The following is a 21,123-nucleotide window of genomic DNA, read 5'->3' on the forward strand; positions in this document are numbered from 1 at the left end:
GTGTGCGTGTGTGTGTGTGTGTGTTTGGGTTAATTTACATTCAGAGATTTTTGGTCTTTAGCAGAATGTATTTAGTTATTCAGATTCACCCACTTAGCCCAGTCCTTACACTTCCATGAAGTTTCTTTTAGTAAAGCTACGCCTGGATCATCCCAAAGTTTTGTGTTTGTGGGTGAGACCTAGCAAATATTACACCAAATATGAGCTTTCTCGAACATTGCATGTTTGCACTATGCCTGAAACTTACTAATCAACATGCATTCCCTATTTGTGGTTGTTAAACACCTCAGGTAATTCATATGAAATGTAAGTTGGTCAGAAGAAAAAAGGATCAGTCATACATTTAAAAAGTCAAAGTAAATACAATGTGTTTGTCACAAACACATCTAAAGCGTTTTTACTCATGTGAGGAAACCCCTCGCAACATTACTAATCAATTAATCACAAAAATAATGCATGTCATCAGACTGTTTTAAAGAAATAAAAAAATAAATAAAGGTAAATCTTTATTTAAAGAAAATAGACTTCTGCTTTTGCAACACAAATTTATAAATGTTCAAAATCGTATAAATGTTCAAAAACTTCTATTCCATACTTTGAAGCATCATGGTCTGTAAAAATACAGAATTTAAAAAAACATTTTCTGATAACGTAGTAAAATGTACGCATACTAACCTTTGTATTTTAACTTTATACCGCTTTTTTTGTTTTAAGTTTTAAATGTGATAGTGAATTTTTCAAATATATGTGAAAAATGAAACTTTCTTTAATTAAAAACAACTCCTCTGTTTTTGATGTAAATCTCTCATCGTTATCCAGATTGACCAATCTGTGACTTTGTTTTTGTCAAAATCGTACATGCACGCACGTCCACCAGACAAATGAAAAGTATATTCCACATGCTCCCTCGGTTCATGGAGAAATCTTGTTAAACAAGGACAATGCTTCTTTCGTGGAGCTAGAGTCAATTCATCCATAGCTTTCATTTAAGACTATCCTCTGAGGTGAACGGTCACTTTTTTCACGATATTCCTGAGCGTGGGAGATTTGTGTTGTCTTTTCCCACGCAAGCTACCTGGTGTGTGAATGTCATGAGAGGAGTCTGTGTCTGGCTCTGCACACACTTTCAGTCTGTCATTGCCAACTTTGACTCTGAGGTGAGAGGACGTGTTTTCATCAACCTCCCAGGAGATTACTTTACATGATTTTTGGAGAAAATACACAAGGGGTCTTTTTTGAAAAACAAAGCTTTTGTTCTTCTTTCAGCAAACGGATTTGTAAAAACGTAAGTGTTTTAAAAATAAAAAAAGATGACAACGTTTTTAATGCCTTTAAACACTATGTAATTGTGAAAGTACAACTTTTTCTTCAAACGTATGTTAGGCGTGGGAACCTCTTTTATGGGGGGCAATAAAACTGTCAGTTTGACGAGATGTGCCTTTTAACCTCTCTCAGAAACCGTACGTGGTTTATCCAGTATTCATTATGTGCAATGAGTAACAGGTATGATGTGAGATTTTGATTAGATTTACATTAGATGATGAAATAAAGATGAAAGTTAGACTAAAGATCAGTATGCAGAACATAGTACATGAAATATGTCTGTATGTTATCCTGTTGTTTCTGCACAGCTCAACATCACAAACACAGCTAGATCTCCTTCATATGGGGGTTTAGAAGCTCACATGAGGAGAAATCTGATTTTTATTGATTTTGAATGTTGATAATGTCACAGTCCGGAGTCAGCCGTATACTGTTGTCAAAGGCACCTCCTCTGGGTTATTTCCTGAAAGAAAACACACGAGACAGATCATATTAAAGAAAAATTTTCCTTATATATATATATATATATATATATATATATATATATATATACACAGGGCCTGAAGTTAACTTTTTTGACCACCTGCCACAGTAACTTTTTACCAGCCAATTTTTTTTTTTTTTTTTGCCTCATAAAGGTGAAAAATAGAAATCACACAAACATTGTTCTTTAACTTGTAAGAATACACATTTAAGTGCTGTCAAGTTATTAACGAAATCATTATAAGTAATAATAACTCTTAAGGGGGTCGCACACCGGATGCGCGGCGCCGCGTCGCGCAGAACCACGTCTTTAAAATTTGAACACATTATTTTCTATCAGTGTACACACACCAGCGGCGCCATTCGGCGTCTGTCCGCGGCGCCCAGCTACGGCTCAGGACCTTGTTCAAAATCCTGCCGCGCCACAGAGCGCTGTTTACATAGTTTTACATTAAATGTACATTTATTTGTCTCAAATCGACGTTAATGTATATACTGACTTCACCCTGTGCTGCAATACACTCACCTACAGGATTATTAGGAACACCATACTAATACTGTGTTTGACCCCCTTTCGCCTTCAGAACTGCCTTAATTCTACATGGCATTGATTCAACAAGGTGCTGAAAGCGTTCTTTAGAAATGTTGGCCCATATTGATAGGATAGCATCTTGCAGTTGATGGAGATTTGTGGGATGCACATCCAGGGCACGAAGCTCCGGTTCCACCACATCCCAAAGATGCTCTATTGGGTTGAGATCTGGTGACTGTGGGGGCCATTTTAGTACAGTGAACTCATTGTCATGTTCAAGAAACCAATTTGAAATGATTCAAGCTTTGTGACATGGTGCATTATCCTGCTGGAAGTAGCCATCAGAGGATGGGTACATGGTGGCCATAAAGGGATGGACATGGTCAGAAACAATGCTCAGGTAGGCCGTGGCATTTAAACGATGCCCAATTGCCACTAAGGGGCCTAAAGTGTGCCAAGAAAACATCCCCCACACCATTACACCACCACCACCAGCCTGCACAGTGGTAACAAGGCATGATGGATCCATGTTCTCATTCTGTTTACGCCAAATTCTGACTCTACCATCTGAATGTCTCAACAGAAATCGAGACTCATCAGACCAGGCAACATTTTTCCAGTCTTCAACTGTCCAATTTTGGTGAGCTCTTGCAAACTGTAGCCTCTTTTTCCTATTTGTAGTGGAGATGAGTGGTACCCGGTGGGGTCTTCTGCTGTTGTAGCCCATCCGCCTCAAGGTTGTGCGTGTTGTGGCTTCACAAATGCTTTGCTGCATACCTCGGTTGTAACGAGTGGTTATTTCAGTCAAAGTTGCTCTTCTATCAGCTTGAATCAGTCGGCCCATTCTCCTCTGACCTCTAGCATCAACAAGGCATTTTCGCCCACAGGACTGCCGCATACTGGATGTTTTTCCCTTTTCACACCATTCTTTGTAAACCCTAGAAATGGTTGTGCGTGAAAATCCCAGTAACTGAGCAGATTGTGAAATACTCAGACCGGCCCGTCTGGCACCAACAACCATGCCATGCTCAAAATTGCTTAAATCACCTTTCTTTCCCATTCTGACATTCAGTTTGGAGTTCAGGAGATTGTCTTGACCAGGACCACACCCCTAAATGCATTTAAGCAACTGCCATGTGATTGGTTGATTAGATAATTGCATTAATGAGAAATTGAACCGGTGTTCCTAATAATCCTTTAGGTGAGTGTATACATTTACTTTTACACGCATTCACAGAAATCAGCTGCTTGAATGAAAATTGCTGATGTTATCGGACAGACGCAAAAAACAACAACTAATGAATCACTCAATTCTCATTGGCTACCCGCCAATGTGGCAGGTAGATTGACAGTTTTACCCACCAATTGCAAAATTCACCCGCATTTGGCGCGTGGTCAGGTGTTAATTTCAGGCCCTGTATATATATATATATATATATATATATATATATATATATATATATATATATATATATATATATATATATATATAATATATATTATATTATAATAAGGAGAGTTGATTTTGATTTATTATTAATGATGATAATGTTACACTGGATACATACTTCTCACACTTTCCTCCACTGGGTTATTTCTGTTATCAGTGGATTCTGAAAGAAAACACACGAGACAGATCATATTAAAGGAAAGCTTTGCTTTTATAGAGAGAGAGAGAGAGAGTGAGTAAGGAGGAGTTGACTTAGTTTGAATGCATTATTTGCATTTAGATTTCTTAATATTAACACAATCATTTAAAATTATACACACACACAATCATTTACAGTTATACACACACAGTGACAGAGTCTGTTCTGACAGAAATCAGAAAGTGTAATCATACAAACTCAGTCTTTCATCTAAATGTCTGACAGGGTTGATCTAAAATAAGATTGTTATTATACTGACATATTTGAATTACTCACCGACTTCGACCCTGAATAATTTAGTTGTGATATTTCCTCTTTCAATTTTGCTAAGCATATAAACTCCAGCATCTCTGGGTTTGCTGTTCTTGATGGTCAGTGATCCGGTCTGATGATCCAGCTCCACACTGTCTTGAAATGGTGAGATGTACTTAGTCTTTCCTCTGATTTCAGCTAGGAGAGTGTCTAGTCCAAACCTCCATAGGATCTCTTCAAATTTCTGTATGTCATCAACACCAGTCTTCAGTTCCAGAGATTCTCCCTTTTTCACTGACACTGTCTGTATATCATCTGTCTGATCTACACATAGAAAGAAAGAAACACAGAACAGAAATCAGAAAAAGAAAGGGAAGTAGTAAAAGCAACATGGATAAATTCCTCCATACCTAAAAACCTAAAATGTACTCATTTTATAAATCAAATTAATGTAATTTCTCATTTTATATACAAATCTAAATGATGGTATAAATCTATTAAACAAGTCAAATGGCCTCAATTCTCATGTTTGTTGTGGTGTGTGTTGGACCAATCATATTCTCAGATTTATATGAGATCATCAGTGTGTTAATTGATATAAATTAATTGTGTTTATGCCAGGAAACAATATCATTTTTATTGAATATCATGTTTCATTGTGGTTTGTTTTATATTCGTCTTTGTTTTATTTTCTTATTGTTCCATTAATAATGGTTTTATCCTGATTAACTCTACAATTTATATATTTATAGTGGTGAGCTTGAGAAACTGCAGATCATTTTTACTTTCTATCAAAAGACTGATGCGATTTGATTGAATGATTTTCTTGTGCTGATGTGTTTATGATTAATATTGTGCCGTCACCGCATGTTTCACTGTCAGATAGTTGTCGAGGTCTTCAGTGACTCACAAACACACAACAAACTGATCAAGTTTAGTGAATATTGATTAAAACATTAATAAATACTTGTTTGATTTTAAAGTGATTTGAAATGAAACTGTGCTTTTATATACAGCATACAATATTACATTATGCTTCAATACTTGTGCTGAAGACTGTGCATATAATAAGATATAACCAAATTAAACCCATAGTTCTTCATTTAATCAATTAAGCTGATTTAAAATAAAATCATTATTACGTAAAAATTTTAGTAACTCACCAAAGACAGAAACTCTGAATCTCTTTATTGAGCTCTTTCCCGGTCTGCTGATCAGTAGTTCATATTCTCCAGAGTCTGTGGTTTTGATGTTCATGATGATCAGAGATTCAGTCTGAGGATTCAGCTTCAGTCTGTCTCTGAATCTCCCATCAAGAACATCATTATGTACAGTGAAACTATGATCAGAGATTTTCATTTCAGCTATACCAATGCCTCCAAATGACCACACTAATTTGTCATCTTTATGTTCTTCATCAGGGTTTAGAGTGATAGATTCTCCTTCAATCACTGACACTGTCCTCACTTCATCAATCCCTTCACATCAGCAAACAGAAACAGAGAAACACAGAACAGACATTAGCTGGAGAAGAAAAGCAATAAAAACAGTAAGGAACAAAATCAACATGATCATTCGCTCCACATTTATCACCTGCTAGTTTAACAATAGTATTTTTTTAAGTAGTTTTACTTTAAGCCAAACCCAGACATCTTCATACATTTTAAAAAGTGTGGACCACCTATAAATTGCCACTCAACAATAAAATGTTTACAAAAATGCATTCAGAGCCCTTAATTCGAAAACAAAACTACAGGTCAGTGCTCTTTAATATCTGTGTATTGAATATGTTTCTTTCTAACCCTGCTTTTATGAGAAAACTACAACAACACTGTAAGCCTGGAAAACTGGAAGACCATTTGAACTGACTCTCGTGCACTATCAAGATGAAGGCCTCACCTCCCTCATCCTAATCTACATCTCTTTCCCTCGACCCCCACTCCCTGCACTCGTGGTGAGATCTCCCAAACTCACACAAGAATCTAAATGGTTTAATGTGAATGATTATCATCGAGTTTTATACATGTTTGGTATTATTTGAAATGTCTCAGTGCGACTTGTACAAATGTCTCATACCCAAAAAAGTAAAACAAAGCAATAAGGTTTTTATGAGTTAGAGATAACATGCACACAGGAGGGTGTGTCTTCCAGGCAAATGGCCCTCTGCTCTCAGAAGGTATTAACAGTGTCCCGCTGTTAGCAAATGGTTACCCCCAGTAAGCCTGGGACAGCAAGGTAAATTTCCAAGGTGAACCCATATTTACAATTGAAATGAGGTCTGGGTATATAATGAAACGCAACGAGAGCTCGGGGCCTTTTCTGTATCTGCGATAAGCCCGTGAGGTCGAGGGCCGAGCCTCTCAGCCCCACGCATTTCTAATGTTGGGTAAACAATTTTCCTCTTTGTTCTAGAGCATTTGATGTTTTGCATTGATTATCTTTGAATTGATTATGAAATTGTAATGATAAATTTACCTGACATAACTAAATTGTGATATTTGATTATTCTAATTGACTTTGACATTATTTTCATTCAAGAGTTTAAAAAAGAATAGTAAAACATTCGCTCACATTTAATGATGCACGGATATCATTAAAACCCTTTTCATTTATGGAGTCAGATGAAATAACGAGTAAATACATATGACAAAATGTATTGAATTTAACCAAAAATACTTTGCCGCGAGAAAAGACAGTAACACGCAGAGACCTTCTGAGCTGATCGGACGACCCCCATTGGCCTGATGGAGCGCGACCTTACAACACATACATACAAATGTAAAATGTTTGAAACATGATTATGAACAAACATTTTACACTTTTAATCTCTACTGTAGCATAATAAAGCTCAGTATTTCTCTTGCTTTATCAGCTGTAATACTTACGTTGTTCTTTTAGTTCAGAGATCCTGTGGCGATAGTAAAAAACACCAGCTACAGCTGCACACACCAGCAGAACAACACCAACAGCAACACAGATCCCTGCTATAGCACCTGCAGACAGACCTGGATGTGATAAAGAGAGAGTCATCAGTGTGAGTGAATCTGTCAGTCTGATCTATTTAAATATGAATCTGATTCTGTTAAAGGTGAATCATAAATGAGCCTCTAATGTAATTTCAGAAATCATGACTCTCCTTTTCACTGTTCATCTTCTGCATTACTGTTTTACAGCAGGTGTTTGATGTGAACACAGGACAGATTTCAATGAAAATATTGCAAACAGTAATTCAGATTAAACTGTTTAAAAACCTTCAGAAACATGCCAACAGTGTTAAAGCATTTGATGCAGATACAGATGGGCTCTGACATGTTCATAACTAACTAACATAATAAATGATTAGTGTATTAGTGTCTTCCATATTACTTACAATTTACTTTCTTAGTCAGGAGTCTGAGGAAATTATAAATTGTATTAACTCTTTCCCCGCCAGCGTTTTTGAAAAAAAAATTTGCCAGCCGCTGCCTGTTTCTGACCATTTTCACAAGTTTCATGGCCAAAAAAATATGTTGTTGTATGAATCTCTGAACTAAATATAACGAAATATATCGAAAGAAAGAATATATCCTCTGTTTCATTCTAGCTTCATGCATTCTTTTTTTATTAACCTACATTACTCGAAAGTGGGTAAGTTTCATAAAAAAGCAACATTTTGAGAAAAAAGTTAATATTATATTTTATTTATATTATATATAAAATTATTATTATATTATACTTTTGTCAAAGACTACATCCAGATAAGATTCAGAACGATGATCAAAACACAGATTGAGTAGATCGAGTCCATCGACACCCATAAAGCTTCACAGTCCAGTCGCTCGTCCTGGGTCGACATTTCATTCAGTAACATTAGGCAGTTTTGATTTTTGATATGCGGTTTAATATTGATGATTGTGTTATTTTCCATATGCATCTGATTACATATGATATAGCTCGTTTTTGCATCTGCCTCGCATGTGTTTTAATCAGGAGATTCAGTACTCTTTCAGAAGATGTGTAATAGCGCCCCCTATCGTATAATGTGTGAAACAGTGAAAAGGTGGAGAAAGAGTTAAAAATAAGAGAAATACATTAAAAAAAAACATGTAATTTTGATGTGATCAACATTGTAATTAACTATATCAATGTTATCAATTAGGGCTGCCCAATATTTAGGAAAAATGTGATTTGTGAAAAATTGTTAAATAATGTGATACGATGCTTTCTTTTCATAACTAACGATGAAAGAATGTGAAACATAATTGGTTAATTTTTTTTTACATTTTTTAAATATAATTTTTATTTATTTTAGACTGTTAAAACAATATCATATCATATGTAAAATCAATTTAACGTTGTTTTGAAGTAGGCTATTAAAATCATTCAAATTTCGCAAGCCATTCCGATATACATATTGCAATGCCCATTTACAAGAATAAAATAATAAAATGTTGACATCTCGTTAGTTATTGCAATAAAAAAAAGTGCAGTCAACAGAATTATTAGGACCCTTGGTAAATATGAGCAAAGGCGACTGCATGGTTTATCCTTTTGATCTTTCATTCAAATAATTTGCAAAAATCTAACCTATCATTGAAGTAAAACAATTGAAAATGAAATAAATGCTTTTCTCTAATTCACTTTGGCCAAAATTATTGGCATTTCTAGACATTTTAATGATAAAAATATCTCTAAAGTATATTCCCATTTTTTAGGGTGACTAGGAACACGAAATTGTCCAGCTTTTTTGCTTGCTTCTGTTAAAAAGTTTGTTTTATAACAGCGGCTCTTAATCCAGGTCTCTGATAACATGAACGTGATTTAAACACGCAGCAACAACCCGCACCAGGCCGTGAATACCGTTTAACCTGAGTGTAGATCTCATACTGTAAGTAATGATAGTCATTATACAGAGTGAATGAGTCTGACTATAGCACTACAGTGTGCATTTCTATGTTAAGCACTTTGAATTACCATTGTGTTTGAAATGTGCTATATAAATAAACTTGCCTTGCCTTGCCTTTTCTATTCAATGAGCATTTCACTGTCCAATGGTAATGCCTTAACTGCAATTTCTAGTATTGCATTAGTATTGCATTCTTCTCATGGGCATTTCATAATTTTTGACTTTTCAGTCTTTCATTTAGTCTGTTTAAATGTATTGTTTGGCTTGTTTTATCTGTAAAAGAAAACGTGCCTATGCACACCTGAATATAAGGCGTTTTTCATTTCCAGCCTTCATGAACAATTATATATCGTGAAGCATTCTTTCCGGCACACCGATGACGTCGCTGACGAGCGCTCTGTGCAAACCTTGTTGTTTTTCGTGTTATTTTGTGTTATTCGTGTTATTTCTTATAAGTACTTTTGCTCAGACAGTACAGACTCTCATCCAGTATGATCGAAAAACACTACTGGACATCCGAGCAAATTTAAACTTCAGTTCGGAAACAACGCTGCCTCAGTATTCCAGCTTCAGCTGTTGCCGGCATGCATCCTAAGACACCGTCGGAAAAGGAGGAAAGGCAAGCCTGCAGATCGCGGAAAAGAAGTTTTAATCCTCCTCTCCCTACCATCTTGTTAGCCAACATGCAGTCTCTGGATAACAAACTTGACAAACTTAATGCGAGAATCACACACCAGCGGGACATTCGTAACTGTTGTGTTCTGGCTTTCTGTGAGACTTGGTTACACTCAGAAGTACCGATACGGCCATTACACCGTCTGGATTCTCAGTTTTTCGTCATGACAGATCGCTAAACTCCGGTAAGAGCAGAGGTGGAGGTGTATGCTTTATGATTAAAGGTGGGGTATGTGATTCTCTTTTTTGTCCATTTTTTCAAAATAACTTGAAATCCTATTCCTAACCCACTTATAGCCACTGAGTTAGAAGCACTGAAATGAAAATTAAGCAATTTAATCATCTGTGGAACGGGCAGGGCTCGAAAAACTCCAGCCAATCATTTCCAAGACCACCTAGAATCATTGGACAGTAAGTTCGACAATCAAACGGTCGCACCATACCCCCCTCCCCCCAGCGCGCGTGACCACTTCGTGGGCATACTCAAAGCTCGTGACGCATGCGCATCTTGTCAGTAAAGCAGGTTCCATGATTAGTAGTAAATCGTCATTACAATCTCTCATTGAGATTTCGAAAATCTCTCAGTTTTCGCTCGTGCATGATTGCGCGTCCATGTTCTTCGAATGGGTGGAGTCAGGGCCAGCGTTGGAGGAAAGAAGGTAGAACCATTTGAATTGCATATTTTCAAAATCTGCCGGTCGTCAGATAAGGTCTCCCTCTAGTCAGTTAACGTAGTGTGATTGCGTAGAGCTACGTCACACATAGGCTCACTATTGGCCAACGCTGGTCATGTGGGTGATGCGTGTGACGTACAACAACAGAAGCTTACGCTATTATACTAGTGAACTGACTAGAGGCGCACAGAGAAGGAAATGAATAGTTGAAATAAAGTCGTTATTTTTGTTTGTTTTTGCGCACAAAAAGTATTCTCGTCGTTTGATAAACTTAAGACTGAGCCACTGTAGTCACTTGGACTATTTTAACGATGTCTTTAATAACTTTTCGTTCAATCCCCGTTCAATAAAGTGTTCCAACCAATCACTGACAGGGGCGGGTGTTGCTCCGATTTCGCGTCCAGCAGTGCACGAGCGCAAAACCTCACAACACCCGCCCCTGTCAGTGATTGGTTGGAACACTGTTTATTTTGGTTTTGAGTGGTGGTTGTACCCATTTGTTTTTGTGTGCAGATCTCAGAGCCTAGGCTGCCTACAGAGACGCGGTTTTTGGACGGCATGCTTATGGGGCGGGCAGCTAACGGATCGTTAGGAAAGATTAGACATTTATTTTTGGGCCAGAAATCACTGATACAACCTTTAATGTATCTGATTTATAAAAAAAAAACCACTATGAATCAGCTATGACTGAAACTTATAGTAAATATGAATATAATTCTGTTTAAATTGAATCACAAATAAGAAGCACCTCACGCCTATCTATACAACATTATAAAGAGTAATTCAGATGAAATGGTTTCCAAAGTTTCCAATTTACTTTGGAAACATGCCAACAGTTTTAAAACATTTACTACCGATATCTTGGTCTCTGCATTAATAACAAACATTATTAATGCATTAGTGTCTTACAACACAGAAGAAGAACTTCACTTTACTGTCTTGGGAAGAAAGTGTCAACTGAGAAAATTATAAACAAGCATTCAAATAAATTGCATTATTAAACTTTCCCTGACCAACAGATATTATCAGTGTTGTAATATCTTCCATATAAATCAGACTACTACATGAATTGAGTTGAAGTTAATACTTTACTTTCTGTTTGCAACAGTTACAGCAACAGACATTAACTCTCCATGCCTCCCGCATGGCAAATCTTGAACTGACTTTTCCAGGATAGAACACAACACTTGTAATACGCAAATTACACCTAGTGGTTACTCAAGGATACTACAAGTGTGATCATTAGTAAAATAAACAAATAATAAACCATAGAAATGTATTGTTTCACTACATATTAATAAAAAAATCTGCTTGTCTAAAATGAGAGAACTTTGTTTTTTGTTAAAAATAGTATTTCCTTTACAAATATCTTGTAGTATTTTGCCCCAAACCTCTTTGAGAGACTGACCAACTAAAAACATTTAAGATCCAAAAGTGTGTTTAACTCTTTGCATGGAGTTTAAATTAGTGCATTTATTTCATTATTTAGGATTATTCATATAGTCTGATTTAACCTCTTAAACCCTTAGAGTTGTTTTGGATTTCTGCCTGAAACTGACACCCTAATCTGATGGTTCCTTAACCACATTCATACCCCTTTTCCACCAAAAAAGAACTGGTTCGGAACTGGTGCTGGTTCAAAGTTAGTTCGGAGTTGGTTCAACTTGCGAACCTTCTCAGAACCGGTTTGTTTTCCCACTGACTAGAGCGCCCAGCGAACGACGTCGTTACGTCACTGTGTACGTCGCCATACAGAAACGCTAGCAAGTACATTATTTTGGGATTATCTCTAACTTGTGTACCATGAAGGCTTTAAAAACAATTGAAATAAGTAAGTCTTTTAATCTTTTCCTTTGATATGTAATCATTTCTGATTAGTTATGTACCTCTGTCTTGTGTCTTTTTTCTTTCCGTTTATTTGTTCTATGTTTTGACTGTTTTCTTCTTTGCTTACATAATGTTTTCAATAAAAAAATAAAATTTAAAAAAAGCTAGAAACGCTTGCGCCAACTTCAAGCATAATAATTACAATGGTGGACTACATCGTGTTTCTGCAAATGTTTCTCCTGGCTTTGCGGTCATAAAATATGTTTAGGACACATCTAAACCCGCCCCCAGCCCCCGACGTAAGCATGACACGGTGGTAAAAGAACGGTTCTCTGGTTCTAGTCCAGCAAAGAGTTGGTGCCGCTTTGGAACCAGTTTTCCTGGCCGAGAACCGGTTCTTTGGCTGTCGAAACACAAAGAACCGGTTCGCGAGTAGGCACCGGCTCCGAACCGGCTCTCAAAATGCTTTGGTGGAAAAGGGGTATCAGTGAAGTGAATGCAAAGTATTGGTGTCATTTCAACTCTTAACATAACAAAATCAAATGTAATAAATACTATGATATGCGTTCAAAATATTAGATAAGAGCATTATTATATTGACAGATTTGATACTCACCAGTGACAGTAACAATGAATTTCTTGTGTATGATTTGTTCGCTGCTGCTAATCTGTAGTTTATAATCTCCAGAGTCTGTGATTCTGGCGTTTGTGATGGTCAGAGATCCAGTGTGATGATCTAGATTCAGTCTGTCTCTGAATCTCTCATCAGGACCATCTTTTATATTATTGTTTTGGGTTGTCACAATTAAAGTGTCTCCAAACATCCACAGTACGCTATCATATTCCAATAGTTCAGTAACATCAGTGTTTAGAGTGAAAGACGCTCCCTCCTTCACTGGCACTGACTGTATTTCACCTGTAACAACAAACACACGAAGAACATTGAGGAACAGCAACTCAGAGATTCATTACATGCATTCAGAAAAAATTAAGTTATATAGCACTGACAATAATTTTATTTAACAAGTCTCACTACGTCTTGTCTAAGTCTTTCTGAGATTAAATTCTATAGCAACTTTTACGTGAGGAAGCTAATGTTTAGGCCCAACAGGACTTTTCTTGGAAAGAAAAAACAAAGAGAAGAGAAAGCAGGTGAACATGACTTCACTAAATACAGAACACAACAAGCATTTAAGAAATGCGTATGAAAATTGATTATCAATTTTATTTCAAGATATAATTTATAATTTTTATTAATCTTGTTAGAGAGAGTGAGAAGAGACAGTAGGATACAATATTTATTAACTTAATTCAGCACAAACATGTGCTGATTTTAATCTAAATTTTTCACACAATGCTGATCTAAATAAATGTATTATTACACTGAAAGACTTGATGTACTCACCTCTGACAGTCACACTGAATGTCTTGTGTATGGTGTATTTGCTGCTGCTAATTATGTCAACTTCATATTCTCCAGAGTCTGTGGGTTTAGTGTTTGTGATAGTCAGAGATCCAGTCCAATAGTCCAGCTGTAGTCTGGTTTTGAAACTCCCATCAGCAACATTGCCATATATAGAGATGTTTCCAGTCGCTCTATTGACTTCAGCTATAGGAGATTTTTGATCTGCAAACCTCCAGCGTATCACATCATATTTCTTTGGCTCAAAAACACCAGTGTATAGAGTGACAAACTCTCCCATGAACACTGACAGCATTTTATCAACAGGCACAACTGGAGAAGAAACAGGAATAGTTACTAAAACTATTCTTAGTAGTTAATAAGACTATAATGCAGCTATTCAGGTCTTCATTAGTCCAAAATCACATTTTGAGTCTGGAAAGAGATTTAGAAAAGACTCATGTCTTATGACCAAATATGTTATCACGAAGCTTGAACGGTGAGTTTTGATTGTGTGGATATAGTGCTGTTTTCATCAATTTAGTGTGAAAATAACCCTTTTCAATATAGTCAAACTCAATATTGAGTGAGTTAAATTGTTCATCATTTAAAGTGATTTTGTGCCTTCACAAGTCTTGGAATTGGCACACGAGTCGCATAAACTACTTTGACACTATTTTTATGGTTGTTTTTTTAATCATTAAAGTGTGTTTTATGTTCAGCAAAATTGAGTCACGTGGGTTTGGAATTACATTTGAGTAAATTATTACTTTAATGTTGTTACAGATGTATCATGTTGGCTTAATAGAAAAACCAAAAGGAGATGATGTGTGTGAAGAGTATAAATTATAAAGAGTATATTAAAAATTTCTCAAGCGGGATGAGTAGAGCTCTTGTTAACATGACACAACAGAGACATGTGTAAGCCAGATTTCCATATTTAAGATTATTGATTGTCATGCATAACATTTTAATTAACATTTATATTTGCCTAATAATAATGAAGAGTCTGACCTCTTTCTAGAAAAATGTGTCATTTATAAAATGTGTAAGCCTGTTTATTGGTCCAATGAGGGTTTCCAATAATACAGGTGAAGGTCTCTGCGTGTTACTGTCTTTTCTCGTGGCAAAATATTTTTGGTTAAATTCAATACATTTTCTCATATGTATTTTCTCGTTATTTCATCTGACTCCATAAATGAAAAAGGTTTTAATGATATCCGTGTATCATTAAATGTGAGCGAATGTTTTACTATTCTTTTAAACTCTTGAATGAAAATAGTGTCAAAGTCAATTAGAATAATCAAATATCACAATTTAATATGTCAGGTAAATGTATCATTACAATTTCATAATCAATTCAAAGATAATCAATGCAAAACATTTGGTTTTGAACTTTTAAAAATAAACTTTTGGTTTATTTCTTTGGGAATGAGACCTTTGTACCAGTCGCACCGAGACATTTCAAATAATATCAAACATGTATAAAATTCGATGATAATCATTCACATTAAACCATTTAGATTCTTGTGTGAGTTTGGATGATCTCTGCCAGGATGAAGAATGGGGGAGAGAAATGTAGATTAGGATGAGGGAGGTGAGACCTTCGTCTCAATAGTGCATGAGGGGGAGTTCAAATGTTAATTTCCTTTGTTTTCTCAGAGAGTGGCCCTCTCTTAAAGTCCTTCCAGTTTTTCCAGTCTTACAAATGTAAAAAACAAACAAATCATGCCTCCCCAAACTATCTTTAAAGGCACCGGGGTGACGGTGCCACCGGCTTGGGCACGTCATCGCTGTAACTATATAAATATAGTGTGTGTGTATATATATATATATTTTTTTTTATTATTTTTTTTATTTTTTTATATATATTATAACTATATAAATATTGTGTGTGTATATATTATAAAAAAAAAAAAATAATGGACAAGACAGAGAATTTTACTTGCCTGACCTGATTAGAACAATGAAAAAAAAATAATAATAAATTGAGCGTCAGCGTCAGTTCTGGCAAGCAAAGTAGTCAAGATGCTGCTAACGCTATTGGCCAACAACACGGTCTCATCAGCGATCTGCTATAGTGCATCGGCTGTTCATCTCCCCTCACTGCTAATGACTACGCTCAATTCAGGGCGCCCTAATTAAGCAGATTCAGTTTGCTCCTAACTGCTTGCTGCTCGCTCTCTGCAACCCACCACCTCCCCAGCTCCTCCTTGTCGTTTATAACGTGGCATTTGCTATTCTGTCATCGTTGCTGCTCTGTTCATATGGGAGAATAGTTCTGCTCTCCCAGTGCTAAACTGTGAGCGTTCCCTAATGCTGCTGCTGTCCTCTGACTCTCTGCTATTTCATGGTGCTCATGAAAGGTCAGAGGACTCCCTGAACAGAGCCATGCTGCCAAATTTTAATCATCAACTGAATTGCAATTTATTCAATACAAATTTCCTAATCATTTCTATTGTCATGTATGTTCTTGACTTAAATGGACCTGACAGAAATATATATATATAGTGTGTTGTAACGACTGAGACAAATCAGACAATTATTTGTTTTAGGTAACAAATAATATTTATCTGTTGGGGGATCTGTGGTCCCATCCCCCAACAAGGGCAAGAAGGATCTTTGGTTACCATGACTACGATCAGATAAGTTGGTTTTATTTCTGTGAAGAATGTGAAGACGGAAACAGACTTTGAAACCAACTTTGCTGCATTAATCATAGACGAACGGATCTATAAATGAACATGCACCCCATAAAATTGTGTGAATGAGTTACTGTTTTGTGTAATGTCTTTTAATTCTATTCATTTTTATTTTTGATACTGTAGACTATTTTGACAGAACCAACGGTCAATGTAACCTCTCCTATACAATGTTTGGGCTCCATAACTTGGTACTTTGAAGATTGAAATGACTGTGTACATGATATGTCAATAACAACAACATATTAGTATTACAAGAATCTTTCATAGTTTCTTCATCAGCTACCACCCCTCCAGCGTGCACATGCAAATAAGCACCCTTGAAACAAAGACCCATAAATCGAACTCTCCCGCCTGGAACTTCTACCTTTCTTATTGGCCGAGCCAACCCTGAGAGGTGGGACCTTTCTCAGGCTTTAAATTGCATCTACACCAGCCATTCACTCTTTTTGGCCTTCTTGGTACATTCAAGGTGCTGTGCTGTCCTGTGTGGCCTCAGCAGGCCCCAGGACCCCTGGCCTTGACTCACAACCAGCCATGTGCTCATTCTGGAGAGAGAGGACTCTCTCAACCACAACAGAATCCAGGACAACCTCAGGAGTTTGGCACAACGTCTTCATTCAACACAGAAGAAGTCCATCACAACTCCCACCATTTCCTCTCTTAGTCCTCTCTTCCTCTGGCCTTCACTGCTGCTTCTTCGGGTTGATGTCTGCATGGACCCCCCACCCTCCCATGGGCCCCGGCAGGCTGTGACCACACTCTCCCAACAGAGTCGAACTAACCACGCAAGTTCATCATATCTTCTTCAATCCAACGGAGAAGAAAACGATTGCAACTTCAACATTTGACACTCACAGAACCAACGAACGTCAATTTTCAACAACTTCAAGAATTGTGTTCACTGCAAGGCCATGCAAGTATGCTTTTAAGAAGGTGCTTTGAAAATGATAATATTGATGGTTCTTTTCATAGTTAAATGGATCTTTTCCGTAGTTCCATTTCCTACCTCCGGTTTCATTCTGTCACTTTAACCATCTACCTTTGAATGCATGAATGAATGTATAATTGTTTGTATGTTAGTTATGTTTTCGTGTTTTGGTTAATAAAACTTGTGCACAATATGTATTTGGTTCTGATTCTCTGTTTGCATACAAAGTTTACCTTACGATTTAGATTGTGACTACATGCTCTTAATGGTACAGTACAGTAAGAAAGACATTTCCCTTCCCCGGAAATGAATACTTCTTAGAATTAATAAACAATTAACACTGAGTGTCCACAGGACAAACAGGTGGGTTGAAGTAAAACATAATTTTACTACATTTACTACAAGTTAATTATATTAACTGATCCAAATATTCATAATCAATTCTAACCAGTTATTATTTATTATTAATATTTCATAGAGCTAATTTACTACACTTAAGAAAACGAAACCGCACACACTTTGTCAAAAAATTATACCCTTTTATTTACAGGGCCAAACTGGACACAATATTAACTTAAATCTTTAAACAATATAAATACAAGTTCTAATCAAACAAATCTAATCTCGACATGGCTCCAGGTTCCCATGTTTTGTCTGCTTGAACCAGTCATGTAAGTTATCTGGTCGTTGTACTAGTTACGGCAGCGCTTAGCTTGACGAGTTCGGTATTTCGTTCCCACTGCATCTCAGCTACGCAGCGTTGAGTGAACCTATGAAAGAGAACGTCTCTGGTTACTGGTGTAACCTATGTTCTCTGAATAGGGAACGAGACGCTGCGTTCGCTGCCAAGATCCTCGCGCTGCCGACAAGCTTCCTTTTTCAGCAGAGAAATCTGAGGAGCAGATGGTGCGCGCGCTAATATAATATGACGACGTAAGAGCGTCGAGGCGGCGCCCGCGCCATCAGCCAATGGATTGGCGTGATTCTATATGGGCTTCAGACAATCGGCACACCCAGAGGGCGTTCTGACGCGTAATTTTACACGTGAAATGCAGCCAAACCTTGGAGCATTTTGTCTTCGGCATCTTCATTAATCCCCTCGCTATCAGCAGACGTTCCAGGAGTCTCCTGCATATTGATAACGGCTCCCTGATGCCCGCAAATTAGTTAAAATCTCAGAGCGAGAATACAGGAATTATGCTTAGGGCACCAAAATGGCTAGCAGCGGCACTGATCGCACTTTATTAGTGTTCATCTGAGTCGTTTTACGGATATAAAGTTTATCAGTTTATTAAGCACCCCCTGAAAAGGTCTGTATACATTTGTTTACTGTTAATTTACATCACCGGAGCACGAGCTCTTGAAGCTCCGCCCTCTTCTTGAGTTATAATAGGTGCCCTTTAAGGCATTGCATGGAATGTTGGCAGAATATTTGGTTGTGCTAATTAAGCCTTATAATTCAAATGCAATGTTGATATCCTAAAAAAAAACTATTCTTAATGATCCCAAGAGTGTGTTTTAAATCTAAGGGTGACCACACTTTTGCTGCCGCTGGCCCAAGATTATGGAAAAGCCTGCCTTTTGAGGTTAGATCGTCCCTTCAAGTACATTCAAGTCCTGCTCAGATTCATCTCTCTTGCATACCTGTTCTCTCTCTCTCTCTTTGTTTGTTTTTATTATTTCTTTATTCACTTGTAATGCACAGGAGTTACTGTGTAACCTGAATGCTCTATAAATAAATATATACAATACAAATAAAAAATATAATGATTTCTGAGTCTGCTTGATGGCTGCACTGATTTAATCACCTTACCACAGAATCGAAACAATCTGAAATCTTAATATTTTTTTCCTAATAGCAAAGGAAAGCTTGTATAAAAATATGAAAGGTCTGTTTGTCAATTTTCTTTTCAGATAATCATTATCTCATTCTTAAAATTAAATACTAAACCAAACAATAAATGACAGTTCTTTGACAATTAAATCAGAGAAAGGTAATTATGAATAATTATGTGGAATAAATAATTTTGTAAATAATTATTAAATTTAAAAAACCTGACACTCACCGTGGACAGTGAATTTCTTTGATGGTGGTTTTTCACTGTTGACATGTAGATTATAGGATCCAGCATCTGAGATTGTGATGTATGTAATTTTGAGATCTCCAGTCTGATTGTCCAGCTTCAGTCTGTCTTTTGAAGGTCCTTCATATAATATATCGCTGGTCTCAATATCAATCGAAGCAATGAGAATTTCTCCAACCCTCCAGTCAATTTCCTTTATCTGTATTTTTGTATCAGCATGTAGAGTGACTGAATCTCCCTCCACAACTGTCACCACATCATCACCAAACACACCTGGACAGCAAACAGAAACAGTCATAGATGAAACTTAGAGAACACTCTTAGATCATTCAGTCTTGCCTAAGAAATCTCACAAGCATGCTGAATTTTGCATTAGATCTGTGTCTACATTAATGAAGGCATGAATAAAGGTCTACTGATTTGTCCATCATGTTTTTAGTTTTTAAACAACATCAACCTGGAACAACTATAGCATTCAAAAATAAATAACATAAGAGTGATATACATATAAAACATAGTTCCGGTCCTTGATTATTCGCTGAGCCACATTAAAATACTACTTAAAATGGCTCCTTATTCTTTCTAAACTCTACAAAGCCACAAAACAAGACAATACAAAATGTCAGATCTGGCAAAAGCAAACCCTTCAAGCTGGTGCTATTCCAACATAACTTGCAACATATACAAAACAGCGAATGATTGGCTCATATACACCAAGGATGTGACAAATTTAAAGCTCTATCTTTTCTTATGCATTTTCAGAGTCCAGTAATGTGCACTGTCATAGAGCTCAAACAGATATGTATGTGCACAAATACTTTGTGTATGCAGTAAGTTTGCATATTCAGTATATTTTTTACATTATTAACAGAAATACAAGCGCAAAGGGGAAAAACTTTTTTACAACATGGTTTGATTTAAAAGTGAACAAATGAGCTATGGTTTCCTTGAGCGCTGGGTGTGGGTAGTCAGTGAATGAATGACTGTCTACAATAAATGTTACTGTGTGTCTAGTCTAAAATATTACATGCATAGTCATTGTTTTAGTTTACAAAAACATTGCTCACACCTTGATAAAAATCGAATTTATTTAATCAACAAACTCAGGTACCAAGTATATTATAAATGAAATGCGCGAAACCGAAAGTGCATAAACAAACAAAACAACACTTACCGCTCGACACTAATGGGAAAATAATGAGTATAAATGCGCTCATCATATTTGATGTAGCGTTGAGTGGTTGTAGATGATCTGAATAGTTATTTATGTCCTCTGTTCTCCGAGTTCTGAAGTCGATTCTGTTCCCTTCCGGAATTCCTGTTTCCCTTTACGCAATCATACTAAAGTCATGCGTAGGCCTAGTTACCATACCTACCATCAGAACCATGAGTATGGGGAGGCTGTTGACACCTGTTGATACGCCCCTGGCAGTTTTACGCCCCTGTTGTTCCTGATGCGTCCAGTAGGGGGAGGCTGTACATTAGTATATGAGCCTAGTCCTATATCATAACAGACCTTATAGCATCAGACCTTCTAGAAGCGACACTAATTGAGGTATTTTAAATAATCTGTTAAAGTTATTGTTGTTGATTGTATTGTAATGATGCAACATTTATTATTTATAAACGATTGTCTAAGATTCGATATCAATTCAAAAGATGGGTCTATAATTTATTTTGAGAGACAATAAAAGTAGGCTACTT

General features: G+C 36.7%; 1 protein-coding gene across 1 annotated transcript; it reads right to left on the reverse strand.

Annotated features, from left to right (window-relative positions):
• Window positions 1–470: 470 nt before the first annotated feature.
• Window positions 471–20,796, reverse strand: LOC143735027 (uncharacterized). Its single transcript, XM_077225256.1, has 9 exons — window positions 20,594–20,796; window positions 19,402–19,692; window positions 13,706–14,035; window positions 12,917–13,216; window positions 7,125–7,244; window positions 5,403–5,717; window positions 4,264–4,563; window positions 3,907–3,951; window positions 471–1,786 (listed from the first exon to the last, which is right to left on the reverse strand). The coding sequence occupies exons 1-9, from the start codon at window positions 20,637–20,639 to the stop codon at window positions 1,743–1,745; spliced, it is 1,791 nt and encodes a 596-aa protein (XP_077081371.1). The 5' UTR covers window positions 20,640–20,796; the 3' UTR covers window positions 471–1,742.
• Between the last annotated feature and the right edge of the window lie 327 nt (window positions 20,797–21,123).

Source organism: Siphateles boraxobius, unplaced genomic scaffold (assembly GCF_051911475.1).
Source record: "Siphateles boraxobius isolate OS27281-9 unplaced genomic scaffold, OSU_SipBor_1 13, whole genome shotgun sequence".
NCBI classification, from domain to species: Eukaryota; Metazoa; Chordata; class Actinopteri; order Cypriniformes; family Leuciscidae; genus Siphateles; species Siphateles boraxobius.

Coding starts and splice junctions, on each gene's coding strand:
- LOC143735027 (XM_077225256.1), bottom strand. CDS start 20,639: ATGATGAGCGCATTTATACTCATTATTTTCCCATTAGTGTCGAGCG. Junction 13,217..13,705: donor ATTCAGTGTGACTGTCAGAG/GTGAGTACATCA, acceptor TTGTTGTTACAG/GTGAAATACAGTCAGTGCCA. Junction 3,952..4,263: donor ATTATTCAGGGTCGAAGTCG/GTGAGTAATTCA, acceptor GTTTTCTTTCAG/AATCCACTGATAACAGAAAT.